General features: G+C 40.6%; 1 protein-coding gene across 3 annotated transcripts in view; it reads right to left on the bottom strand.

Annotated features, from left to right (window-relative positions):
• Positions 1–487: 487 nt before the first annotated feature.
• Aff4 (ALF transcription elongation factor 4) overlaps positions 488–24136 on the bottom strand; it is a 77381-nt gene continuing 53732 nt past the window's right edge. For all 3 annotated transcript variants that reach the window (XM_029483059.2, XM_021178051.3, XM_085830026.1), the window contains 11 exons: positions 22537–23454; positions 20419–20507; positions 18391–18634; positions 14976–15070; positions 13866–13929; positions 13616–13752; positions 13341–13412; positions 12479–12572; positions 10909–10952; positions 9814–10034; positions 488–6329 (listed from right to left, as the gene is read on the bottom strand). In XM_029483059.2, the coding sequence (XP_029338919.1) occupies positions 6202–6329; positions 9814–10034; positions 10909–10952; positions 12479–12572; positions 13341–13412; positions 13616–13752; positions 13866–13929; positions 14976–15070; positions 18391–18634; positions 20419–20507; positions 22537–23454 (2106 nt within the window). In that variant the 3' untranslated portion in view covers positions 488–6201. The remainder of the gene's footprint in view (positions 6330–9813; positions 10035–10908; positions 10953–12478; positions 12573–13340; positions 13413–13615; positions 13753–13865; positions 13930–14975; positions 15071–18390; positions 18635–20418; positions 20508–22536; positions 23455–24136) is intronic.

Here is a 24136-nt window from a genome sequence, read left to right on the forward strand (position 1 = left end):
GTAAAAATAAATAATAGTGTACGTTCTTTTTTTTTTTTTTCTTTAATAGTGTATGTCTTAAGAGCATCAAGAAAAGATTAAAGATGTCTGTTGGTGCAGGATAACTGAGACTCACAGACACGGACCCATGGCCATGCACCCAAAATTTTAAAAAAAAATTTACTTTATGTGCATTGGTTTTTTTGTCTGTATTCATGTCTGTGTAAGGGTGTTAGAACCCGGGCAACTGTAGTCACAGACAGCTATGAGCCACCATATGGTTGCTGAGACTTGAACCTGGGTCCTCTGGAAGAGCAGGCAGTGGCCCTTAACTTCTAAGTCATCTATTCAGTCCAGAATCCAAAATTTCTGTAACCAAAAACTGAGATCTGTGCTGGCGGGGCCAGACCTTTGCAGAGTCAGACTGGACCCTAAGACACAAAGAGCAACTACACAAAAGATCACAGCAGGAGCTGAAGAAGCGAGGGCACAGTGCATGTAAACGTAATACAGAAAAGCTAGCTGATATTTATTAAACTTAGTTTCTCCAGCTATGGTTTGGCATTATACAAAGCATTGTAATGACACAGTAGAGTTAAAAAGAGTTTTACAAATTGAAATGTGATACCCTTGTCTCCAAATATTTTAATTGCCATAAATTTGTTTAAAAATACACATTAAACGCATGTTTGACACTCTAAACTTTCTATAATCTCAATACCACAAAATACATATAATATACTATACAGATGTGGAAAATCTAGTTAGTATATAATACTTTGCTCACCATTAACAGCTTATTATGTGAAATGCACATACTGACTTAGAAATCCTAGCTCTTGAGCCCCAAAGTACCTCTGAAATTTAACATATTGCAACAAATAAAAATCACAGTATATAATTGAAATTTTGGTTGAAAGTGTCAGATGCCTAGATATTTTGGATAAAAGAAACCTAAGACAAAGATTGGATCATGTACAAGATAAAGGCCTCTCTCCATCAGCAACAGCGCCCTTCAAGGGAGTCATCAGGCCTGTACTTTATCAACCATGTTACTTCCCTCCAAAACCCTCCCCAAATATCAAACCATTATTTACCAAATGATTTTAATTTCAAATAAAAAGATCTTCAATAAATATATAAGCATTTCCATCCTCCATATATAAAATTTCTCAGAATCATTCAAAACGGAGGTTAGGTAGAAATTTCCCTAACTGTGCTTACCAACCTAGTGTCTGGCCCTCAAGTGGGGCCTTTGCAGGCCCTGCCAATTGAGCCAGGGCTGTTGGCTAGCCCCACCTCTACCCTCACCCATGTACTGTCGAACGCTCATGTCAGTGATGTGCCAGGTGTGAGCATAAAGGGGACACCTCTGGATCAGCAACAAGCTCAACTATATGGACACCATGGCACTGGTGTGAAAGGCAGCACTTCCAAATCGACATCTTCCAGAGAGGTACAGAACAGGCAGAAAACCCCAGTGACTAAAAGCTGAGAAGAAACCTAACACAGAAGCAGCACAGTCAAAACCAAGTATCATTAGGACTTCTGGGTGGGAGCTTGTCCACGCTCATCTGAGAGCTTTCTCCATGTTTAAGGATGATGATTCCTGCTGAGCTGATCAATGGCAGCAAGGAGAGAGGCACATGCAGACATTCCTGAAAATCAACTTCTTAAATATTAGCAATTTAAGCTGCTGAAACCTCTGACTAGTTGAGACTTCACCCGAACACCTTGTTCTAAATACCATTTACAAGAGAAGTGTAGCTTCTTTTCTATCCCCTGGCTCTGGGAACAGTAAGTTCTTTTTAGTTAACCATGAGGTTCATGTAATTAACAGGAGTTCTGCAGACCGGCATCCTCTTAGTCCACTTTGCTTTCTCCCAGGGTCTCTCTGTATAGAGCATGCTGGTCTCAAACTGACAGTCCAAGTGCTAGGATTAAAGCATGCACTACCACACTGTTCACCAATGGGTCTCAGCATCTCAGGCTCTCTATCTAGTAAAGGATGACCTTTGCCTCAGGGTATGCACCCGCACTCCTGGCCTTCTCTAACCTTAAACACGTGTTCCTCGCTGGCTTGGTTTTAGGGTCTGAAAAGTCGCAGCTGAATGCCTCCACTGGAAGGCATGGGAAAGGTACATTTACGAATGTGACAGCTGGCCTAGTCAGTGCGTCTTCCCAGACCTTCTCAGTATTTTTTCTACTGATTTTACTCATAGCAACACTAGGTGTACAATATTACTGGAAAAGAAGTCTGCCTCTCTAATTGAAATGTGAAGCTGGATGGGATTTGTGTTCCACATCCTAGAGGAATGAGTTACAGGAGTCTGGATTTGAACTAGGTGATCTGGCTTTCCAAGTCACTAAGGTATAGTCTAAACACCATTCCACCCACCTAAAACAGTCATCCTCATTAGATGTCCTTGGGACCCAGACACCTCACAGACTCCTATAAATCAAAATATACAATGAAGCCATTTTGTTCAATTAGCTATTGGAAAATTAAAATCTTTCCCACCCTGTAAGAGCCCTATTATACTACAGAAGGGCTCAAATATATTTCAAAAGTTAATTTACTACAAATCATAGTAATTAAGCTTTAACAATCTAAAGGAATACACATTGCATCCTTGAATGTTAATTATCAAGGTGCCAAGAACAAAGTGTCTTAGATCAATTTAATAAATAATGTGGAAATAGTTGCACTAAGCTAAAATACTAAACACACACATTTTTGACAAACTAATTCCATGTTTTCATACATACATACGTACATATATATAAAGTGTGTATGTGTACATAATTTTAAGATCCAAAGTCACATACCCTCATACCTAGAAGAGTGTACAGCATCCCCCTTCTCAACTGAGCTAGGCATCACCCCACGGAGCTATTCCTGGTTGCACTAGAAGCTCCTCTGAGCACCAGCTCCAGGCAGTGCTTGTATTCCTGACAAGAGCCTCTGTAGGCCCTGGCTACACAATGCAAGCTCACTTGATAACCGTCAACGTACCAAAGTTTCAGCTGTTAAATACAAATGATGCTTTCTAATCTAGCTGATTAAACCATTAATGAAAAGAAACGAAGAACAATTTTAAAACAAAATAACAACAGCTACTCTGAAGTCACAAGTGTGTCATTCAAAGTGCAGCCCAGATGCCTATAAATCCCTAGTGTAAGAGCTTCCCAGAAAAACCAGCAACTGTGGACGCATGCACACATTACTCTGAATTGCTTTGACAGTGGAGAATTAAATCAGTAGTGGTCAACCTTCTCCCTTCAGCAGCTCTGTGACTTTATTTGAAGCACTTACTGATAATAAAGTGACTTCATAACTTCTTGCCCAGAAAAAGGTGTCACTGAGCAAGGAAAGGGCTGGGTGTTCTCCAGCCAGAATGGGACATGGGCTAGGCTGTGTAATTTTGAATGCATGGAGGGGAGTGCTCCCACAGCCCAGCCTCTCCCAGGCAGGACTACTGTGACAGCTGCATCACTGTGATCCTGTGACCGCCTGTCCAGAGTCCAATGGTGCATGCTGCTGCCTCCTGGCATAGAAATGTGATCTTAAGAGCAGTGAACTGAGCATTAACGATAGTTGCTATTTCTATTACTAACTATAGAGTGAATACAAGTTTCAGACTAAGTTTGTAGCCACTTGTCAAATTAGCTTTAAATGGCTAAAAAACACTGAGGGCACCTACTGAGAGGGAGGGATGGTCACTTGTAAAGGAGTCCAAGGTATGTGCTGGACATGACTGAGACAAAACATCTAGGAAGAGACACAGAGTGTATTCTCACACACTATGACATCAAAAATGCAATCGCTTAGGATCAGATTTTGATCCATTGCCCATTTCTATGTGGCGAGGAAAATCCTCCACAATGAAAGGTTTAACCATTTCATTCTCCAAGAACTGACAGTTTTAAAGGGAAAACATCTTAAAGCAGCACCATAAACATGTAGGAAACTCTGCTTTAGCATGACGTCAAAGGCGCTCTAGAATGTGCTGTACACAGCCCAGAACTGGAAAGCAAAGCCCCGAACTGCAGCGGCGGGGCTAGAAGCACAGGGAGAGAGTGCTTGCTCTACTTCTAAGGCCTCCCTGAAATGGAGGAGCCAGAGTGAGAGAGAAGAGGCAAGGACAGGACACACAGCTGTTAGACCATGGAGGTTACTAGCACAAGAGAGGAACCGATGGCCTCTGAAGAAGTATTCCGTAAATACACTACGATTAAAGTAGAAAGGTACAGAGGCAATTTCTCCAAGGGAAAAGTGTTCAATTCAGCATAAGCTATAGGTATCAACCCTCAACACTATGTAAAAGTAATGAGACACAAAGCAGTTAAGCTCTGTAGATAAGAGACTGCAGGACAAAGTTCACTATCTTCAGAAACAGGTGGCGAAGGAGTCAGAGGATTTGCGACACCGCTGCGTGAAGATTTCTATCCCTCTTCCCCCTTTCCATTCAAGTCTCAACAATCATCTGCTAACAGGGGATTTTTCTCTCTAATTGGATGGATTTTTGGAATGAGAAGGAAAAGCCATTTTTTGAAGCAGCATTATACCCAATTGATTACACTAAATCAGGTACCAAAGTACTAGCTTTTCTGAAGGAATCTATCTTAATGTGACTCTAAAAGAAGATTTAAAATCAAAGAGGATTTGAAATTATTATTGTAGAGGACCAACCATGCATGGCTAATCTGGTCCCAGCATAAAACTTTATCTGTAAACAATCCATAGAGTTATCATTTAAAGTTAAGATTTAAGGCACACCAGACATGACGGGGTCACTAAAAAGAAGTATAGAGGAAGAGAGACATCCTCGCCCTTCACTGCTATACGCACCTTGCGGGAACAGTAGTTTGATAAGGAATTGTTACAGAGCTGGCTTCCTAAGCACTATCTCTATTGTTTTCCCCTTTCCAAGAAAGCTCACACTGAGCCAAGTTTGGTACTTTCCTAGTATAAATTTTCTTTCTTTAATGTGACAAGGGATTGTGTAGCTCAGGCTAGCCCCAAACTCACTGTCTAGCTTTCTGTAGCTTGAGGATGATTCTGACCTCCTGACCCTCCTGATATCCCTCCCCAGTGTTGGGATTACAGATATATACAACCATGCTCAGCTGCTACTGTGAGTTTTCTGATCCTGTCAAAAGCATACATCATTGATGAGGATCTTTGGAAAGAGAAATTCATTATCTCCACATTAGACATTGGGACACCTCCTTTCAAGCTCCAGTTCCTGAACTGTCAGATCTGAGCATCACAATCTCTCCACCATAGGGGAAATCCACAGACTTTAACCTTCAAACATTAGCAATGAATACAGGCTGCAGTCTTCAGAAACTGGATCACTGTTTTTAGGAGTAACTTACTCTGTTTCAATCAAGTGTCAAATGAGTAAAACAAAAAAGAATATAAGGTTTTAATAAACTCATAGTTTAAGATTGTCCTTTATGAAGCCATTCAGTGCTTCCCCAGCAAATCTATCTGCTTTTTTGTAATGCATTAGATGCAATGTAGTCACCTTGTGATTGCTAGTGTTACTAACACACATTCACAGTTTTGAAATAATGCATACTAACCCAGACCCACTCCATTTCTGCACCCGTGCAGAATGCCATCTCCTCAGGTTTAAATGACTTTTCACATGGGGACGAGCATCCTTAATACCAAGCATAAATCCTACAATAATAAAACTGCAGTAAGACTTGAAAGAACATAGGTGAGTAGCTGTAGAGAGAACAAGTCGTCTTGGACAAGCCAACTCTTATCTTAGAAGACATTAAGTAACACAGCTCCCAAAATATATAAATAAAATGCCTACATTAAATTTATGCTAAATATTAACAGAATAAATTTATAGGCAGAAATAATAAGCTTTAAACAAGCTCCAATCTGGGAACTTGAAAAAAAATGAAAATAAATAGAATTTTACTTGATTATTTATGAATTGCAACTGGAATTCCAATTACTAAAACCATCTTGCTGATGTACTGAAGGTTTAGAAGCATTTAAATACTTGTCACATTGGGACTCTTCAAAGGGTCAATTGATATGATAGCTTTGGGTTATAGAAACAACAACATAAACCAAAGAGGAGAAAACCATTCCTCATTCTTAGTGTCGACTAGGTGGTGTGTTATGGCAGTTTTCCTTTGTGATGTGACACAGTGTTGTGGAAAAAAATCAGAGGCAACGAGAGTATGTTCAGTTCAAGATATCAGCTTGGCATCCTGCCGAAGCCAATGCAGTCCCTGCCGGGTGTAACGAGCCAGATCTGTCATGATGCTTGCATTAAAGATGAGAGGGCCCATCACTTTGTCCAGTTCAGCAAAGAATTCTAGAAAATTAAAAACATTCATTAAGTATCACACATTCTTCACTGATTTATTGTAAAATAGCAGTCTCCCACACTAAACACCGCTACAAAGTCTCAGGTTCAGGAAGTAATACATTTTAAACAGAATGCATGATAATGAATTCCAGGTGAATACCACTGATGAAAATGGTCAACTGCTACTACACATTAAAAATGGAGTCACATTGGCACATGTGCAGCACCCCACTGGATTACTCAAAAGCACTCTCTACGTGTTATTTCTGTGCAAGAAGTAGTAAGGCTGGAGAAGGCTCAGGGGTTAAGAGCACTGGCTGCTCTTCCAGGGGACCTGGGTTCAATTCCCAGCACCCACATGGCTGCTCACAGTTGAATGTAACTAACTCCAGTACCAGGAGATATGACACCCTCAGACAAGACATGCAGGCAAAAATAAATGCACATAAAACAGAATTAAAAAATAAAGTAGTAAACAGAAAATAGTGTTTGTGTGTTCCCACACTAGCCCCAGTGTAACTCCATGAAAGTCTGTAACAAACCATTCTGCTACTATCAGATTCCCTGAACCACCAACAAATCCCTTCTGTTTAGCCAGAAGTTTAAAATCTGAAAGGAAAGAAACAAAAAGCCTCTTCCTCGGTGAGCAAGAGGCTCTACATTAGGATGGCATAAATGGGGAGAGTGAACAATGCCCTAGGATTTGACTCCAATGTAGTTTTGGGAGCAGACAGGGATGGAGTGGATATTTCTCTGAAAAGAAAGCTTTTAGACATGCAGAGAAAAAAGAACTGTTAAAGACTACCTAATAATCAAATAAGGCAAGAAATGATGAGACACTTAAGGTTAAATGTCTGTACAGAAAATCCAACTAATAAATGTAAAAGGAATGCCAGAACACAATATTGCTTCTGATTTTTTTTTTTTTTTTTGCTCACTCCGTTTCCATTATTTGCTTACTCTCCCTGAATAGGAATTCACATAGCTCAGGCTGCCCTGAACTCCCAATGATAACCTCAAACAATTCATCCTTACAGCTTCTGCTCCCAATTCCTAGAATTACAGGTAGATGAAGTGCAAGTTTCTGGTTGTGTCATGTGATGCAGATTCACATGATGTTTGGAGACTCAACAGACAATGATGGGGGAGCTTGCATACACAGTTAGCTGTGTAACTCTTTGTTGGTCTCTCATCTTTGCTGATCTTCACTTTAATTAGAGAGACATGGCAGAGAACTCCTGGTATTCCAGTGGGTCCGGGTCACTCCAGCTGACGCGTGCTGATCTGGCAAAGACCTGGTGGGTTCTGCTGGATCGTGCCAACACTGCTGTTTGGTGACACTTTTGAACTGGACTGTTGGTATCCTGACACTACCGAACTGACAACGAAGATTGGAATCACCCCAAAGAATCACTTCCAAACAGGCTCCCATCCCCTTGTCCTATTTACCATCCTTTCTCCCCTACCTTTAGACGGTGGGCTAGAAGAGGGATCAAAATGTTTGAGAACCCCTATTAAAGAAGGTTTTGAAAAATCTAAGCCTACAGGCAGGCACCACTGTGCCTGGCACATAATGAATTTTTTCTTTCCTAATAATGGACACAGGCAGTAGTCATAATGGATGTCAAAAGTGTAAGTTAAAGTTTAAAAGGAAATGTTATATCATGCTCATCAAAGTGACACCACATAATAACCTATTGATTTAAAAAAAATTTTTTTTTAAAGACAGGGTCTTGCATTATAGTTCAGACTGGTTTCCAACTTGCAGTCCTCTGAGACAATAGGCCTACTTCACCATGCTCAGTCTGATGATTATTTATTTGTGTATTTATTTACTTACTTACATACTTATTTACTTGGGTTTTTTGAGATAGGGTTTCTCTATGTAATGGCCTTGGCTATTCTGGAACTTGCTCTTAGACCAGGATGGCCCTGAATTCAGAGACCCACCTGCCTTTGGCCTCCCAAGTGCTGGGACTAAAGACATGTACTACCACCAACTGGCTTAGGTCTGATAAATCTTAATATCAATATTGAGTATTAATTTCAAACCTGTGGGGGTTTGAAAAAAATGGGTCCCAAAGGCTATAATGAGTGAGTTAGGAGGTGTGGCCTTGTTGGAGGAAGTTGTTTCTGTGGCCAGGCTTGGAGGTCTCAAAAGGTCAAGTCAGGCCTAGTGGCATCACTGCTTCTTTCTGTTGCCTACAGAGCCAGATGTAGAACTCTCAGCTACTTCTCCAACACCATGTCTGCTTGTGTGCCACCATGCTTCCTGTCATGATAAATGACTGAACCTCTGAATTATAAGCCAGCCCCAATCAAGTGGTCTCATTAGTAAGAGTTGCAGTGGGCATGGTGTCTGTTTACAGCAACAGAACCCTAACACAATACCTTAGGTAACTAGGTATATCTTAATAAGAAGAACCACCTAGAGCATTATGTCTAATACTAAACTTCAATCTAATCAATAGAAAGGAACTAAGAAAGATAAAATAACAAGTGTAATGGCAGCATGAAGAAGAAATGGTCATATGCAGAATGACATTATCTATGATTCAGTTTCTTCACATCAATGGCATGGCCAAATAAGGGGGAGAGCTACTTACAAAATGCAGCATTTAGACCTTGCTTGAATACTATATAAAACAAATCCAACTCATCTATTTTCTTAATGGTTCTCTCTCTCTTACATTTATCTGTCTGTGGATGTGTCACAGTGTACGTGTGTTGAGTCAGAGGAAAACTGTGGAGTTTCTTCTCACCTTCCACCAAGTAGGTCCTGGGACTTGAACTCAGGCTTCGTGGTAAGCACCTTTAACTACTGAGTCATCTTGCAGATCCAACTACTATATTGTTTAAGGTGTATTCGAGACTACAGCAGAAAGTTGATGATAGACAAGGTACTACCCCCTGAGCTACTTCCGACATGCCAGAATAGAGAGGTGTCTGTCTTATATCAAGAACTACTTCTAGTTTAGTTTGTGTCAGCATCACCACAAAAGCCGCTTGTCTGTGTCCCTTCCCCCACATCAGTTCATCTGTTCCCCATCCTTCACGTTAGGGGTCAAACCAGGGTGTTATGCATGCTGGGAAAGTAATCTAAAAGGGAGTCATGCACAGTCCAAGGGTATTTTAACCACATCTAGTCATAGTTAGTATGCAGCTAAGCAAAGTATGTTATTAGCAAATTGATTATGATTGTCTTTAAACCACAAAATAAAGTAAGTGGTCTCCACATACTTAACTAAATTACAAATCAAATGTTTCTTTTTTTTTTTTTTTTTTTGGTTTTTGTTTTTTCGAGACAGGGTTTCTCTGTATAGCCCTGGCTGTCCTGGAACTCACTCTGTAGACCAGGCTGGCCTCGAACTCAGAAATCCGCCTGCCTCTGCCTCCCGAGTGCTGGGATTAAAGGCGTGCGCCACCACGCCCGGCACAAATGTTTCTTTTAATTATTCTATTATCGAAGTTTATCCAGTGCCCAACAAACCTTTTTGTTCTTTGGAAAGCTGTTCAGCTTGGTCCCAAATTTCTGTGGCATAGAGGAAGTTAGATGTAACCTGGACATAGCTTGCTGCCATCTGGTGGATTTTCTGTGGAATGGTCACTGAAGAACCACTTGCTGAAGCACTACTTCCCCCAGAAGAGTAACTTCCAGAATTGCCTGGGGACAGTTTTGGAGAAACAGGGGAGGGCATCCCAACAGCTTTGCTACACACAAAGAGAAACAGGATACTTAAGTCACACACACATAGTGAATACTGTGAAATCAGCAAACTGTAGAATGGAAGTCACCCTGGGCCCCCTGTCTCAAAAGAACAAATTTAAAAGGACACAGCTCAGTGAGAGAGCACTTGTTACCATGCAAAAGACTCTGGGTTTTACATCAGCCCTGGGGATGTAGACAAGGGAAAATAAGATGGAATGTCAACTCACATTAAAACAAAGACTTCATAGATAGACTGAGAAAATGAAAAAGAAAATGTAATTTTGCAGGATGTTTGTTCCCCTTTCAGGTGTAGGTAGAAGGGGTTAATGTGGAATGGAAGATATATCAAAACCAAGCCAGTATATTCTAGCAATGAAAGGTCTGAATGAAGTTAAAACCATTGTAACAAACCTAAATAACATGAAAATCAACCTGAGAAGACTCAAGGTACTGTTAAAAACTTATCTGGGGGCTAGTGAGATGGCTCAGGGGTAAGGGTGCTTGCCACCAAGCCTGACAACATAAGAACATTTATGAATATGGGAGGAGAGAAAAAAAACAAACCAAAAGCCAACTCAGATGTCTGAGCTGTTGACATATCTCATTTCTAACCTTTCTTAAAATTCTTTATAATTATTATAAAATTATTAAATTGGAAAGAATACTTTAAAAAGAAAATACTTTTCTAGAGGCAAAACGTAGTAGGAAAGCGCTCCAAAGGCCCTGGATTCAATTCCAAACATCAAAAAAAATAAAGTTTAAAACACCTTCCTAGAGATTGTAATACTTTAAAATTAGCAACCATTCTGCTCCATTTCTACTCTGATCCACACATAAGCTAATGAAAAATATTTCAGAGAACAGAACTGTACCTACCTCCCCAAGCCAGGTGAAGGTGCTTGAGAATTACTGTAAGAATTCTGCATGGAAAAAAAAAATTATTTAACAGCAATATATATAACTTTTAAGGCATTCAGCATCTTCCACAGTGTTTGGGCTAGGGTTGATCTTAAGAACATTACTAAAAAACCTGGCTCCATAGTGAGTTTGAGGTCAGCTTAGACTAGATGAGATAACTATCATAGAAAAGTAACATGAAGGTAGAAATGGCTCAGTGGTTAAGAGCAACTGTTGCTCTTCCAGAGGTCCTGCCTTTAGATCCCAGCACCCAAGCTGGGCAACTCACTCTACTCCAAGTGATCTGCATCTTCCTCTGGCCTCTGAGAACACGCACACATACACACACACACACACACACAGAGAGAGAGAGAGAGAGAGAGAGAGAGAGATCTTTATATGTTTTAGTATTTTTTTATTTACAGGTATTTTGCCTACATGTATATCTGTGTATCACATGCATTCATGATGCCATCAGAGGCCAGAGGATGTCAGATCCTGTGGAACACAGAGTTGTAAGTGGCCATGTGAAAACTGGGAATTGAATCTGGGTCTTTTGGAACAGCAGTCAGTGCTCTTAAAGCACAAAGCCATTTCTGCAGACCAATAAATCTTTAAAAACAACAACAAAGAATGTATGAATGCACAACAGAAAGAAGTTACTAAGTGGAAAACTAGATTGTTCTAGAAGACTTCAAAGACGAGTAGCCGGGTTTGGTGCACATCCTTAATCCCAGCACTTAATCCCAGGCAGGTGGGTCTCTGAGCTCTGGCTAGCCCAGTCTACAAAGAGAGTTCAGGATAGCCAGGGCTTTTACACAGAGAACCCTGTCTTGAAAAACTGAGGGGGTGGGGAAGGAAAAGGGGGGAAAAAAACCCAATGAATAACAGAGATAAATGAAAGGAAGAGGAAGAAAAAAAAAGACACATGGGAACAAGTCATATTATATACAAAACCAGACAGAAAAGAGAATACCCATAACCCAGGTAGGTTGTATAAAGAGGGGTTTAGACAAGAAATAAGAGACACTTAAGGACCTTATAGGCCAGACCTTGAGCTTATAGGCAACAATGAGTTATGGAAGAGTTTTAAAGTCCTAACTACAACAGAATTTAAGGAGAATTATATGGTACTAGCTTGAAATTTAAAAAAAAAAAAAAAAAAGGAAGCTATTTAGGGCACTACACTAATCCTGTCTGGGCGTATAGTTCAGTGGTTGGGCACTTGCTTAGAATGCCCTGAGTTCTAGCTCTAGTAGTGTAAGGAACAAAACAAAACAAGGTAACAGTTTGAAGACAGGTGGTATGAAAAATACAAAGACTATTTTCTAGGATAGATATGGCTACCATTTACGGCTATAAAAATGTAATCCAATATCCGTACTCGAAGGCTTTCCCAAGAAAGTACAAACACATCTAAGAACTTCTAAGCAGTAGTTTGTTCCTCTCTTGGTATGTTGTGCCTAAATATGAGAGTATCTCTGGGACAGGGAGGGACAGGTTTGCACATTTTGTCTCATAAGCAATGGACTGTGTTATGCATACTTACCTTCAGGTGCTCAGTCAGCGTCTTGGAGTACTTCAGAGCATTCTCCTTCTTCAGTTTGAACAGCCTCAGGTACAACAATGACTGGCATCTCAGGCTAGGCAATGGAAAAGGGCAGTGTATTTAGACATGGCTACATCTACAAGCAGTCTTTCCATTGTGTAGGGCTGGCTTCATTTGAGCAACCATGGCCCAGGGTCAATGTTACCTCTCAAACAAAACCAAGACGTCAGCTTAATATGGAACACACCATAGGGAAAGAAAAGTAGCTGAGAAACTCTTAATATCCCATTATTACTGACATTCAAAAATTCAAATATCTTTTAAAAGTTAAAAACTAAAAGTTGGAAACTGAACACTGAGTGAGATGGAATACAGCAACATTCACCCAGCTCACACAGTTCAGTCCACACAATTGTTATTCCTGCTCACAACCCCAGCAAAGGCCACTTTGCTTCCTGCCATGATGATAATGGACTGAACCTCTATAAGTTTAAGCCAGCCCCAACTAAATGTCTTCCTTTATAAGAGTTGTCTTGGTCATGGTGTCTCTTCACAGCAATGGAAACAACCCTAACTAAGACAAGGGGCATGTATAAAAAGAGCTTTAAAAACTGATCACTTAATTCAATGGAGGGGTCTAGCATTGGTCCTACTCGAGCACATTCATCAAGAGGGCACTGGATTAGAGACGGGAGCTAAAACCTTTCAGTAGGGGTTTGAGCTATTTCCTGTTTGATTGTTAAGGTTTGTGAAGAGGTTGTGGAAGACTGACTCATGGGTAATACTCATAAAAGCACACACAGCACAATTCATCAAGAAACTGCCTGTTTCCCAAGCAAAGGCTAAAAGACAAAACACTTACCAAAGTACTGTGAGTCTCTTGTCTGCAGCTGTAGCATCTGGTGCCAAATAATTCTTTAGTTTCATAGTGTACCTATGAGTTGAGATAAAAAAGAGCAGAATATTTCACCTTGATCTTAGAACTTATATTCTAAAAATATCAGAATCAACCCTAAATAAAACACCCACTAAAATCTTCCCTAAGAAAAGTGGAACACTAAGTATCTTCTCAGTTTATCATATTCAGTATATCAAATAACTAAGTAACAATAATAAATGATAAAAGTCCCCACTTACTTAATGAGCTCCACCGTGTCTGAGTACATAGGGAATGGGGACTTGGATTCCTGAGCGTTCTTCTCTAATGCATTCCCACACTCAATGAAAGAGACAACAGCATCAAGGTAGTACACGGCTTTCTCAAACCTGTCAGACTAAAGGAAACCAGTGCTGATTGATGACCCACTGCAGATACACACAACACAAGGGTGCACACGTCAAAACCTGAATATAAGTTTGATGAAGCACGTCAGGAATATTTACATACCAAAGCATCTGCATTGTGTTTGAGTTTTTTTGCTTCTTGTAAATAATGGTCTGCTGAATAATTTCTGCAAAATACAATATTTTTAATAAATTTTATTTATTTATTATTTTTATTATTTATTTATTTATTTTGGTTTTTCGAGACAGGGTTTCTCTGTATTGCCCTGGCTGTCCTGGAACTCACTTTGTAGATCAGGCTGGCCTCGAACTCAGAAATCCACCTACCTCTGCCTCCCGAGTGCTGAGATTAAAGGCGTGCGTCACCACGCCCAGCTTTTATTTTTATAAATAAAAAATGGTCGAAATTTCCTAAGAAAATTACAAAGTTGTTTGAGTGTCTAGTATCTTATAACTTTCACATTCTCAGGAAGTGAATGATTTTTTAAAATATTTTACAACAATAATAAACTATTAATAAACATTTCAATTTCCCAACAAATGTGTATAGATTAAGAACATAAATTATGGGCTACTATGGCAAATCTTCTACTCAAGTACACAGATCACATTCCCTAGTGTTAAACATTAGCTTAATCAAGTTTTTTGTTTTGTTTTGTTTTGTTTAAATAACCATGAATAAATGGGATACAGATAGAAGAAGTACCTTCTGACAGAAGGCAAGAGAAAGAAACACTGCTTCTCTGAGACCACTATTCTCAGCAGTGGTACTGACAGCAGGAATAGCTCTAGGATGAACATCTTTCCTGTCACTCTGGAGAACCACTGGTTGTTAAAAGAGTAGCAAGATTAAAGATGCCTTTCATGTTAAAAATCTGAATATTCTGTAGGTCAGATACAAGTATTAATCATATAGGATCTGACATACTTAAGTGAGTTTATTATACACTGACTAGAATTTCTAAAATGCATACATGGAAGTTTATTTACCTCTTTAAAGCTGGTATGGTGGCACATGCCTTTAATCCAGACACTTAGGAGGCTAAAGCTAGTCAACCTCTAAGAGTCTGAGACCAGCCTGGTCTACACAGTGTGCTCCAGGCCACTCAAGACAACATAGAAAATTCTGTCTCAAAAAAAAAAAAAAAAAAAAAAAAAAAAAAAAAAAAAAACAACAAAAAACAAAAAACAAAACCCACAAAATTTATCTTACCTGTCATCAAAGGCAAGCTTTGTTCTCCGAGGCTTCGAAGACTCAGGAGTTGGTGTAGACGGAGGACAATTAGAGGAACTATTTGGAGCCTTCTCCTGATCAAAAGAATAGATATAACTAAGTTGAAAAACTGTCAGAAGATTAAAAATGAAGCTAATTGCACTTCTTCAGCCACTGCTAAAGCAGAAGCAAAATTCCACTATCTTCAATTTTTTTTTTTTTTTTTGGATTTTATACTACTTCTACTCAACAGAAGATTGAGTTCATTTTAAATAACCAAAAAGAACCAAAAGGGTTCATTTTATATAACCAAAGTATTTATTTTTATACTTATTAAGAGTCTACTGCGTGCAAGGCATTTAGGGTAGATACTTGTTAAAACATAAGGAACTGAGTGTCAAAATGACAGTACTGATTGGGGAGATGGCTGAGTGGGTAAGCACACGTGCTTTGAAGCAAGAGAACCTGAGTTCAAATCTCCAGTATCTGCATAAGAGCTGGACATGGCTGCATGTTCTGACAACACTAGGGTTGTGAGGATGAAACACTCAGGGAGCAGCAGTGCTGAAATAGTGAGCTTCAGGTTCAAAGAAAGACTCTGTCTCAATAAGACAAACAGCTGGAGAGGGCTCAGCAAATAAGAGCACTGGTTGCTATTGCACAGTACCTGGGTTTGGTCCCAAGCACCCATATCATGTCTCATGACCACCTGTAACTCTAGTTCAAGGGATCCAATACCCTTTTTTGACCCCTGGCACCAGGCACACAAGTGGTACATATCACACATACACACATGCAAAGCACTCACACATACAAAACACTTAAAAACTAAAAAAAAAAAAAAAAAAATGAGACAAAGTTCAATAGAAAACAATACCAAAGGCCCTCCTTAGCCTCTGCATACATGCATGGCCACACAAGTGGGGGTGGTGCTGCATCATAAGTGCCTGCACGCATGCACTCACACACACACACACACTCACACACACACACACACACACACACACACACACTCACACACACCATGCACACACAGAGAAGTGAAGGGCTGTACCACAGTACCACTCAGGAAAATAGATGCTGGGTGTGGTGGCACATGCCCTTAATTCCAACACTCAGAAGGAGTTCTTTTTTTTTTTTTTTTTTTTTTTTTTGGTTTTTCGAGACAGGGTTTCTCTGTATAGCTCTGGCTGTCCTGGAACTCACTCTGTAGACCAGGCTGGCCTCAAACTCAGAAATCGGCCTGCCTCTGCCTCCCAAGTACTGGGATTAAAGGCGTGTGCCACCACGCCTGGCTTTTTTTTTTTTTTTTTTTTTTTTTTTTTGGTCAGAAGGATTTCTGTAAGTTCAAGAACAGCCTGGCCTACACAGTAAGTTCTGGCTACATAATGAGATCCTGTTTCAAAAAACAAATGAGGGGCTGGAGAGATGGCTCAGTGGTTAAGAGCATGAACTGCTCTTCCGAAGGTACTGAGTTCAAATCCCAGCAACCACATAGTGGCTCACAACCATCCGTAATGAGACCTGATGCCCTCTTCTGGTGCATCTGAAGACAGCTACAGTGTATAGTGTACTTACGTATAATAATGAATAAACCTTTAAAAAAAAAAAAAAACAAATGAACAAACAAAACCAAAAAAAAAAAAAAAAGGCTAAATTAACTATTTAGTATGGTTGTTAATTCTTCAATTACCTTCTGAAATAAGTATTAGTATTAGATAGGTTTTGTTGTGTTGTTTTAAGGTAGTCTAAGGGACTGGAAAGATGGTTCTGTGAGTAAGAGTACTTCTTGTTCATCTAGAAGACTCGAGTTTCATCCCAGAAGCTCATAACTGCTTGTAACTGCAGCTCCAGGGGTATCTGATACCTATGGCCTCCAAGAGCACTACACTACTACATAGAACATGCAGATGCACAAAATTTAAAATGAAAAAACAAATATCTTAAAAAAGAAAACAAAAGAGTCTGAGTCCAAGTACTGTTCCTTATGATACAAAAGCAATACTGTATCCTGCAGAATTAACAGAGTTCACAGCTGTGGCAATTCAGTGTGGCTCTGGTTTTCAGCTTCTTCCTTGGTTTGAGAAGATAATGCTCAAAATGTTGGTGCTGGATTTCTAGCCTCTAGAACTAGTCAGTTTCTGTTGTTTGAGTTTACCAGTATGTGGTAATACTTAGCTAACTAATAAAATCATGAGTTCACTAGATAGCTGAGGTGACCTTCCAATATGATTTGCAAGCTCTAAAGCTTTGTTCTTTCTATATCAGTGGCTGTCTGCTTTTTCTTAACCAACATCAATGAACTACTTGTATGCTTTTATACAGCAACAGAGGCTTACTGATATCATCCCCTAAACCCGTATATACTGAGTACTTAGAGGTTACTGTGTAAAGAAAGCATCAGGCACCTGCACTGGGAAGTAAGCAAAGGGCTGAGTACACAAGGCAGCAGTTCAAGTTCTACTCCTCACTCTAGGCTTGCTTTTTTTTTTTTTTTTTTTTTTTGGTGTTTTGAGACAGGGTTTCTCTGTGTAGCCCTGGCTGTCCTGGAACTCACTCTGTAGACCAGGCTGGCCTCAAACTCAGAAATCCACCTGCCTCTGCCTCCCAAGTGCTGGGATTAAAGGCACGCGCCACCACTGCCCAGCTTGAGATCCTGTCTCAAAAAAACAAAAGCAAAAACCAAAAGAACGATTGCCAGGCAGTGGTGGTGCATACCTTAAATCCCAGCACTCAGGAGACAGAGAGAGGTGGATCTCTGTGAATTCAAGGCTGGACTGATCTACAGAGCAGGTTCCAGGCCAGCCAAGACTACACAGAGAAACTCTGTCTCAAAAAACAAACAAACAATAAAACAGACCCTTGAAAAACATTCTTAGACTCAAATTTCAGTCTATAAACACCAAGACTATTCAACTGTATCATTACTATGTTAAGGGCAATTATTTGAAGCTGGGTTTTATATTTATAGCACACACTTTTGGTCCAAACACTCAAGAGGCAGAGACAAATGGATCTCTGTGAGTTCCAGGCCAGCCAAAGCTACATTGTAAGAGTCTACCTCAAAAATAAGTAAGTAAATAAATAAAATTAAAAAAGCCAGATGTGGTGGCACACTCTCCAGCCCAAGGTCTCCTATAGAGGAAAACTGCCCAGCTAACCCAGGGTGCACAGCACAGCAACAGTAGGGAGAACCTGCCCCAACAAGATGAAAGGTAAGAACTAACTCCTGAAAGTTGTCCTATCAGACAGACAGACAGACAGACAAGGTCAGTCAGTCTCTCCCTCATATATTCAGTTTAAACACTGCAGGTTTACATTTAAGGTCTACAATCTTAGTGAGCTGTTTACAAACAGCAGTGTCTGTCGGGAAGACACAAGGGTGACTTTCCAAGGCTCCAGCCCCAGCACATACCTTGGCTTCCTTGGAGCTGCTGGGACCCTTGCCTTCAGTCTTCTTCTGCTTCGCTGTGGAGGAGCCACTCTTGCTGCTGCTGCCACTGTTCTCTTTGCTGCTGGTCCCACTGGACTTCAAGGACGACGACTGACTGACAGTCCTCTTCCGAGAGCCATGCTCTGTTTTTGAATCTTTTGAAAGAACGGGCCCAGCAGGTGAAGGTAGCAAGTCCTTTTCTTTTGTACTACTCTGCTTAGAAGACCTGCCAAGAAAAAAAAAATCCCAGGTGCTCTCATTTCTGCATAGAGTGATACAGGAGTGAAGGACTTTTTCCATCTCTTTCACCTGCTTTAAGGACAAATTTGCAAAGACATTCTCCATATGCTGATTACAAAAAAAAGACTGTAAATCCCATCATGTAGGCATCTGTTGCTTTCTCTGCCTTCCCCATTTATCTGCTTTCTCTTTTCCACAATCATGCCCAGTGCCTAGAACAATCTGCCACAAAATAAATGCTTAATAAAATATTGGTTGAATCAATTGAGTAAATAGATAAATTGTGAAAAGAGTAATGCTTACAAGTTACTAGTCTCTTTCAAGTTGCAGATAAGCTACCCAGAAAATGGTGAAGTTTTACTGTAACTCTTTTTATTTTATTTTATTTTTTTTTGGTTTTTTGAGACAGGGTTTCTCTGTGTAGCCCTGGCTGTCCTGGCACTCACTTTGTAGACCAGGCTGGCCTCGAACTCAGAAATCCGCCTGCCTCTGCCTCCTGAGTGCTGGGATTAAAGGCGTGCGCCACCACGCCCGGCACTGTAACTCTTATCTCATATTCTGTGCTGGCTAGTTTTATAACAACTTGACACAGACTAGAATCATTTGAGGGATGGGAACCTCAAGTGAAAAAATGCTCCCATAAGATTGGGCTGCAGGAAAGCCTGCAGAGCATTTTCTTAGTTAGTGGTTGATACTGGAGGACCCAGCCCATTGTGGGTGGTTCCATCCCTGGGCTGGTGGCCCTGGGTTTTATAAGAAATCAGTCTGAAAGTCTGGAGCTAATATGAAAGGATGGACTATCCAGAGATTGGGGGATCCATCCCATAATCAGCCACCAAACCCAGACAAGACACTATTGCATATGCCAGAAAGATTTTGCTGACAGGATCCTAGATAGCTGTCTTGTATGAGGCTATGCCAGTGCCTGGCAAATACAGAAGTGGATGCTCACAGTCATCTATAAGATGTATCACAGGGTCCCCAATGGAGAAGCTAGAGAAAGTACCCAAGGAGCTGAAGGGGTCTGCAACCCTATAGGTGGAACAACAATATGAACTAACCAGTACCCCCAGAGCTCGTGTCTCTAGATGCATATGTAGCAGAAGATTGCCTAGTTGGCCATCACTGGAAAGAGAGGCCCCTTGGTATTGCAAATTTATATGCCCCAGTACAGGGGAATGCCAGGGCCAAGAAGTAGGAGTAGGTGGGTAGGGGAACAGGGCGGGGGGAGGGTATAGGGAACTTTCAGGATAGCATTTGAAATGTAAATAAAGAAAATATCTAATAAAAAAAAGTTTGACAGAAAAAAAAAAAGAAAAAAGAAAAAAAAAAAAAAGAAATCCGTCTGAGCAAGCCATGAGGAGCAAGCCAATAGGCAGCACTCCTCTGTGGCCTTTGCATCAGCTTCTACCTCCAGGTTCCTGCCTTGTTTGAGTCCCTATCCTGGCTTCCTTCAATGATGAACAGTTGAAGTGATATGGAAGAACAAGTCAAATAAACCCTTTCCTCTCCAAGTTGCTTTTGGTCCTGGTGCTTCATCACAGCAATAATAACCCTAACTAGGAGATATTCTTATCTCACAAAAAAAAAAGAGTAATGGCTTCCCATCTCTACTAGCTAAATGCACAGCTCTTACTGCTATCTACCTGATGCATACAGGTGTATGACATTCAATCAACTAAAAAGAAGACTCTGAAGCAATCGAAAAGTACCAAACAGCCAATGATAAACATAGCCAATGTGGACATGCAACATGACTCGGGAACATACTCTCTGCTGCTGGATGGCTTGTGGCCTGATGAGTTCTTGTCCTCTGTTTTGGGTTTTTTGCTCTCACTGGCTCGGGTATCATCATCATTCTGCACAAAAACAGAAACAGAAGGTCTTAAGCATGACAAGGGTGTCCTACGTTAGATCCACAATGTGAAAGGATGTGGCCGTGAGCACTGTAATAGTTTTGTGTAGACATGTATTTCTATTTCTTTCTTGGATATATACCTGGGACTATAATTGGTGGATCCTAAGGCAACTGTATATTCAGCTTTTTTGAGAAACTGCCAAACTATAATCCAAAGCAACTGCATCTCACAGTTCTGCTAGCACTGCATACAAGTTCCACCTCTGTAGTTTCATCAGCTCTTGAACAAACTGCTACTTGCTAACAGGTAAGCTCATTATCTCTGAAAAACTTCTTAGCTGAATTACAAGTGGCAAACCTATCTACTGTTGATGTTACTTCCATAGGTGAAGCTAAGTTTTCCTATTGCTTCAAGTAATAAGCAATAAGAATACAAACATATTCTACTTCTAATGTAACAGAAGAGTCCATTTGCCATTAAATGATTAAAATCAGATAAATGAAAACATGAGAAAAAGTCACCTACAGACTGCTAATCTTACCAGTGACTAAGTCCAGGAATTGCCCCTGATACTTTACCAAAATTATAATTCTAGGGGAGGGCTGGAAAGATATATTAATGGTTAAAAGCCACTGGCTGTTCTTGTAGAGAGAACATCTAGGAGTTCTAAGCACACACATGGTAGCTCAAAACCATCTGTAACTCAAATTCCAGGGCATCCAATACCTTTTTGTGATCTCTTGGCACAAGATGGTGCACACACATATATGCAGACCCTGTTTAAAGCTGATCTTATATACACATATGCCAGCTCTGTATAAAGCTGATCTTATACCAAGCTGTGTCTTTATCTTGGAAGTATTTAAGATGAGAGCAGGCTATGAACCCACAGACTTTTCCTCCATGTTGGAACTGTACCCAGGGTTTCACACATGCTCAGCAAGAGATCTACTATTAAGCTACACACTTAGCCCTGGGGAATTTTCTCAGTTCTGACCTGTGTTAATGGAAAAAAGCTAGGCACACAGTAAATGTTGGATGAGTGAAATTCTTATGGATATATCTGTCACAAAATTAGTCAGTCAGCTGGGCTCACATTAGGACAGTAATAAAAAGTATGACTTGACCTGAGGCTAAGACAAAAAAAGATGTATGGTTGACATTCAAACTCTACTTTTAACCTGGCCACCATACACTCTGCTCAGAGATCCTATTTAAGAAGAAACTATCCAGCTTTATTTAAGGAGACAGAACACAGAGAAACTGTTCCATATGTAGTCTCATTGAGGCCTTGTGCTCAGTCACTATTTTCCCTTACAGCTCATAATCCAAAAACTGTATTTCCATGGCATTTCAGATGCTAGTATCTAAACATGAACAACAAAAGGGGCTGGCAAGAAGTGTCAGTGGGTAAAGACTGGCAACTTGAGCTCAGTCCCTGGGATCCACATGGCAGAAGGAAAGAATCGACTCCCACAAGTTGTTCTCTGGTTTCCAGTTATGCACTATAGTGTACAAGTGTACATACACACACAAATCAATAAAATATAATTCAAAAGCAACAGTGACTATGTAAAGTCAAAATAGCAAGTATTTGGGGATAAGATGGCTCAGTTTACTGGAGCTGCTCTCACTCTCCGAGTCAGACCCAGAGCTGCTCTCAGATCCACTGTGGCTGCTCGAGGACACTTGCTATTCTTCAAGCAGGACCAAAGTTAAGATACTAGTAACAATGTCAGGCAGCTCACAACTGGCTGGAACTGGCTCCAGGGAATTTGATACCCTCCCCTGGCCTCCATAGGAGCATACAAAAGCCTGAGTGCATACACAGACACAGATACACACAGACACAGACAGGTAAACAGACAACAGAGAGAGACAGACAGACATATAGAACATATACTCATAGACATATAAGTAAAATTATTTTAAAAATTGCTAGTATTTTAATATTAAGATGCTTAAGGATATGGAAAGTGGAAAAAAAATATTTCTAAAAAAGTAAAAAAGCCACCAGCCTGTTACAGACCTTGTGTTTCCTCTTGCCTTTGTTGGAAGCCTTTTCTGAGGCTTGCTTCTGCACCTCTCTCGAGTGTTTCTCTGGAACATTTTTCTTTTCCCCCTTAGGTGGCTCTGTTTCTTTGTAAGGCTTCCCGGGTATTCGAGTCAGAAGATTGAGGTCAATCTTCACAATGAGTGGATACCTGTCATCAGGCTCACTGAGTGGGGAAAGGAGCTCCTTCTCTTCCATAGGAGAGAACATTCGTTGCCGAAAAAAGCTATCTTCTTCCTCCACTGAGGAGGGTTTGACAGGAGTCCTGTTGCTTTCCGGGTACTTAGGAGTCTGTGAGGAGGGAGGCAGGCTCTCGCTCCCGTCAGAGTCTGAGGACGAGGTGTCTGTCTCTATGATCTCCCGAGATTTCTGTGAAGGTTTACTTGCTGACTTGTACTTCTTCTTCTCTGCTGTAGGTCGAGGAGAAGATTTTGACTCCTTTTTGATGTTGGGTTTCCTCGAGCCCTTGGTGGCTGCTTTGTGCCTGCTGGAGGGCATGCTGGCAGCCATGTCCACAGGGGTCTCACTTTCTATCTTCAGGCCTCCGCGAGGCTCTTCAGCAGCTGACTTCTCAGGTTTTTTGGGTTGTTTTTTGCCGACAGTTCTCCTCTGTGTGGTACTGTCACTCTGTGCAGGAGACTTCTGCCTCCCACGGCCACTTTCTGATCCCTTTTGGATGGTTTTAGAGTCTCGTCCTGGGGTGGCAGAGCTCGTTTCTTTTGTCCCCCCTGGATCCGTGTAGTTACTGGCAGTGCCCTGCTCCCGGCCTTCTTTCTTGTAGGCTTGAGAAGATGGGATGTTGCTGTCTACAGAGGAAGCTGGGGATACTTTATGTGGGTTCACCTTGTTCAACCAATTATCAAGTTGCCACTTGTTTGTTGGTGGTGGTTCAGGCTGAAAAGAAAAACAGATAAAATATATAGATATAGGGTTTTCTCAATAGTGAAGCTTTCCCCCTCTTTATAAAGTCAAGCAAGAGAAAAAAGAAAAAATGCTTAAGGTGACAAGCATTTGTCATGTTTATGCCAGGATCAAAACACAGACAAAATATTATTAGCTCTAGTCACTTGGCTTCCTGAGTGCTGGAGTATACAGGTAGAACCAACAAGAAGAGCTTATTACAAATGGCCTTTAAGGCCGGGCAGTAGTGGCGCACGCCTTTAATCCCAGCACTGGGGAGGCAGAGGCAGGCGGATTTCTGAGTTCGAGGCCAGCCTGGTCTACAGAGTGAGTTCCAGGACAGCCAGGGCTACACAGAAAACCCTGTCTTAAAAAACCAAAAAAAAAAACAAAAAAAAACCCAAAAAATCATTATTCCAGTTAGGAGTTCAACTTGAAAGGCACTATTGCAAATTATTTAAAGCTAGAAAGTAAACATATCATTAGGAGAGATTTTCAGCTGCACTGTATCAATCTACAATACATTACACAACAGAAGACTCACTTTAGTCACAGTGACAATATAACATAAATCTTCTATTAAGTGGCAAATCCTAATTTTAGAAAAGAGTTTTTCAAATAATAAGTAAACCCAGTCTAGGTTTTCTATAAGACACGTGGTTCGTGTCTCTTTGAT

The sequence above is a fragment of the Mus caroli genome, unplaced genomic scaffold (genome assembly GCF_978045245.1).
Source record: "Mus caroli unplaced genomic scaffold, Mus_caroli_1 scaffold_13, whole genome shotgun sequence".
Taxonomy (NCBI): Eukaryota; Metazoa; Chordata; class Mammalia; order Rodentia; family Muridae; genus Mus; species Mus caroli.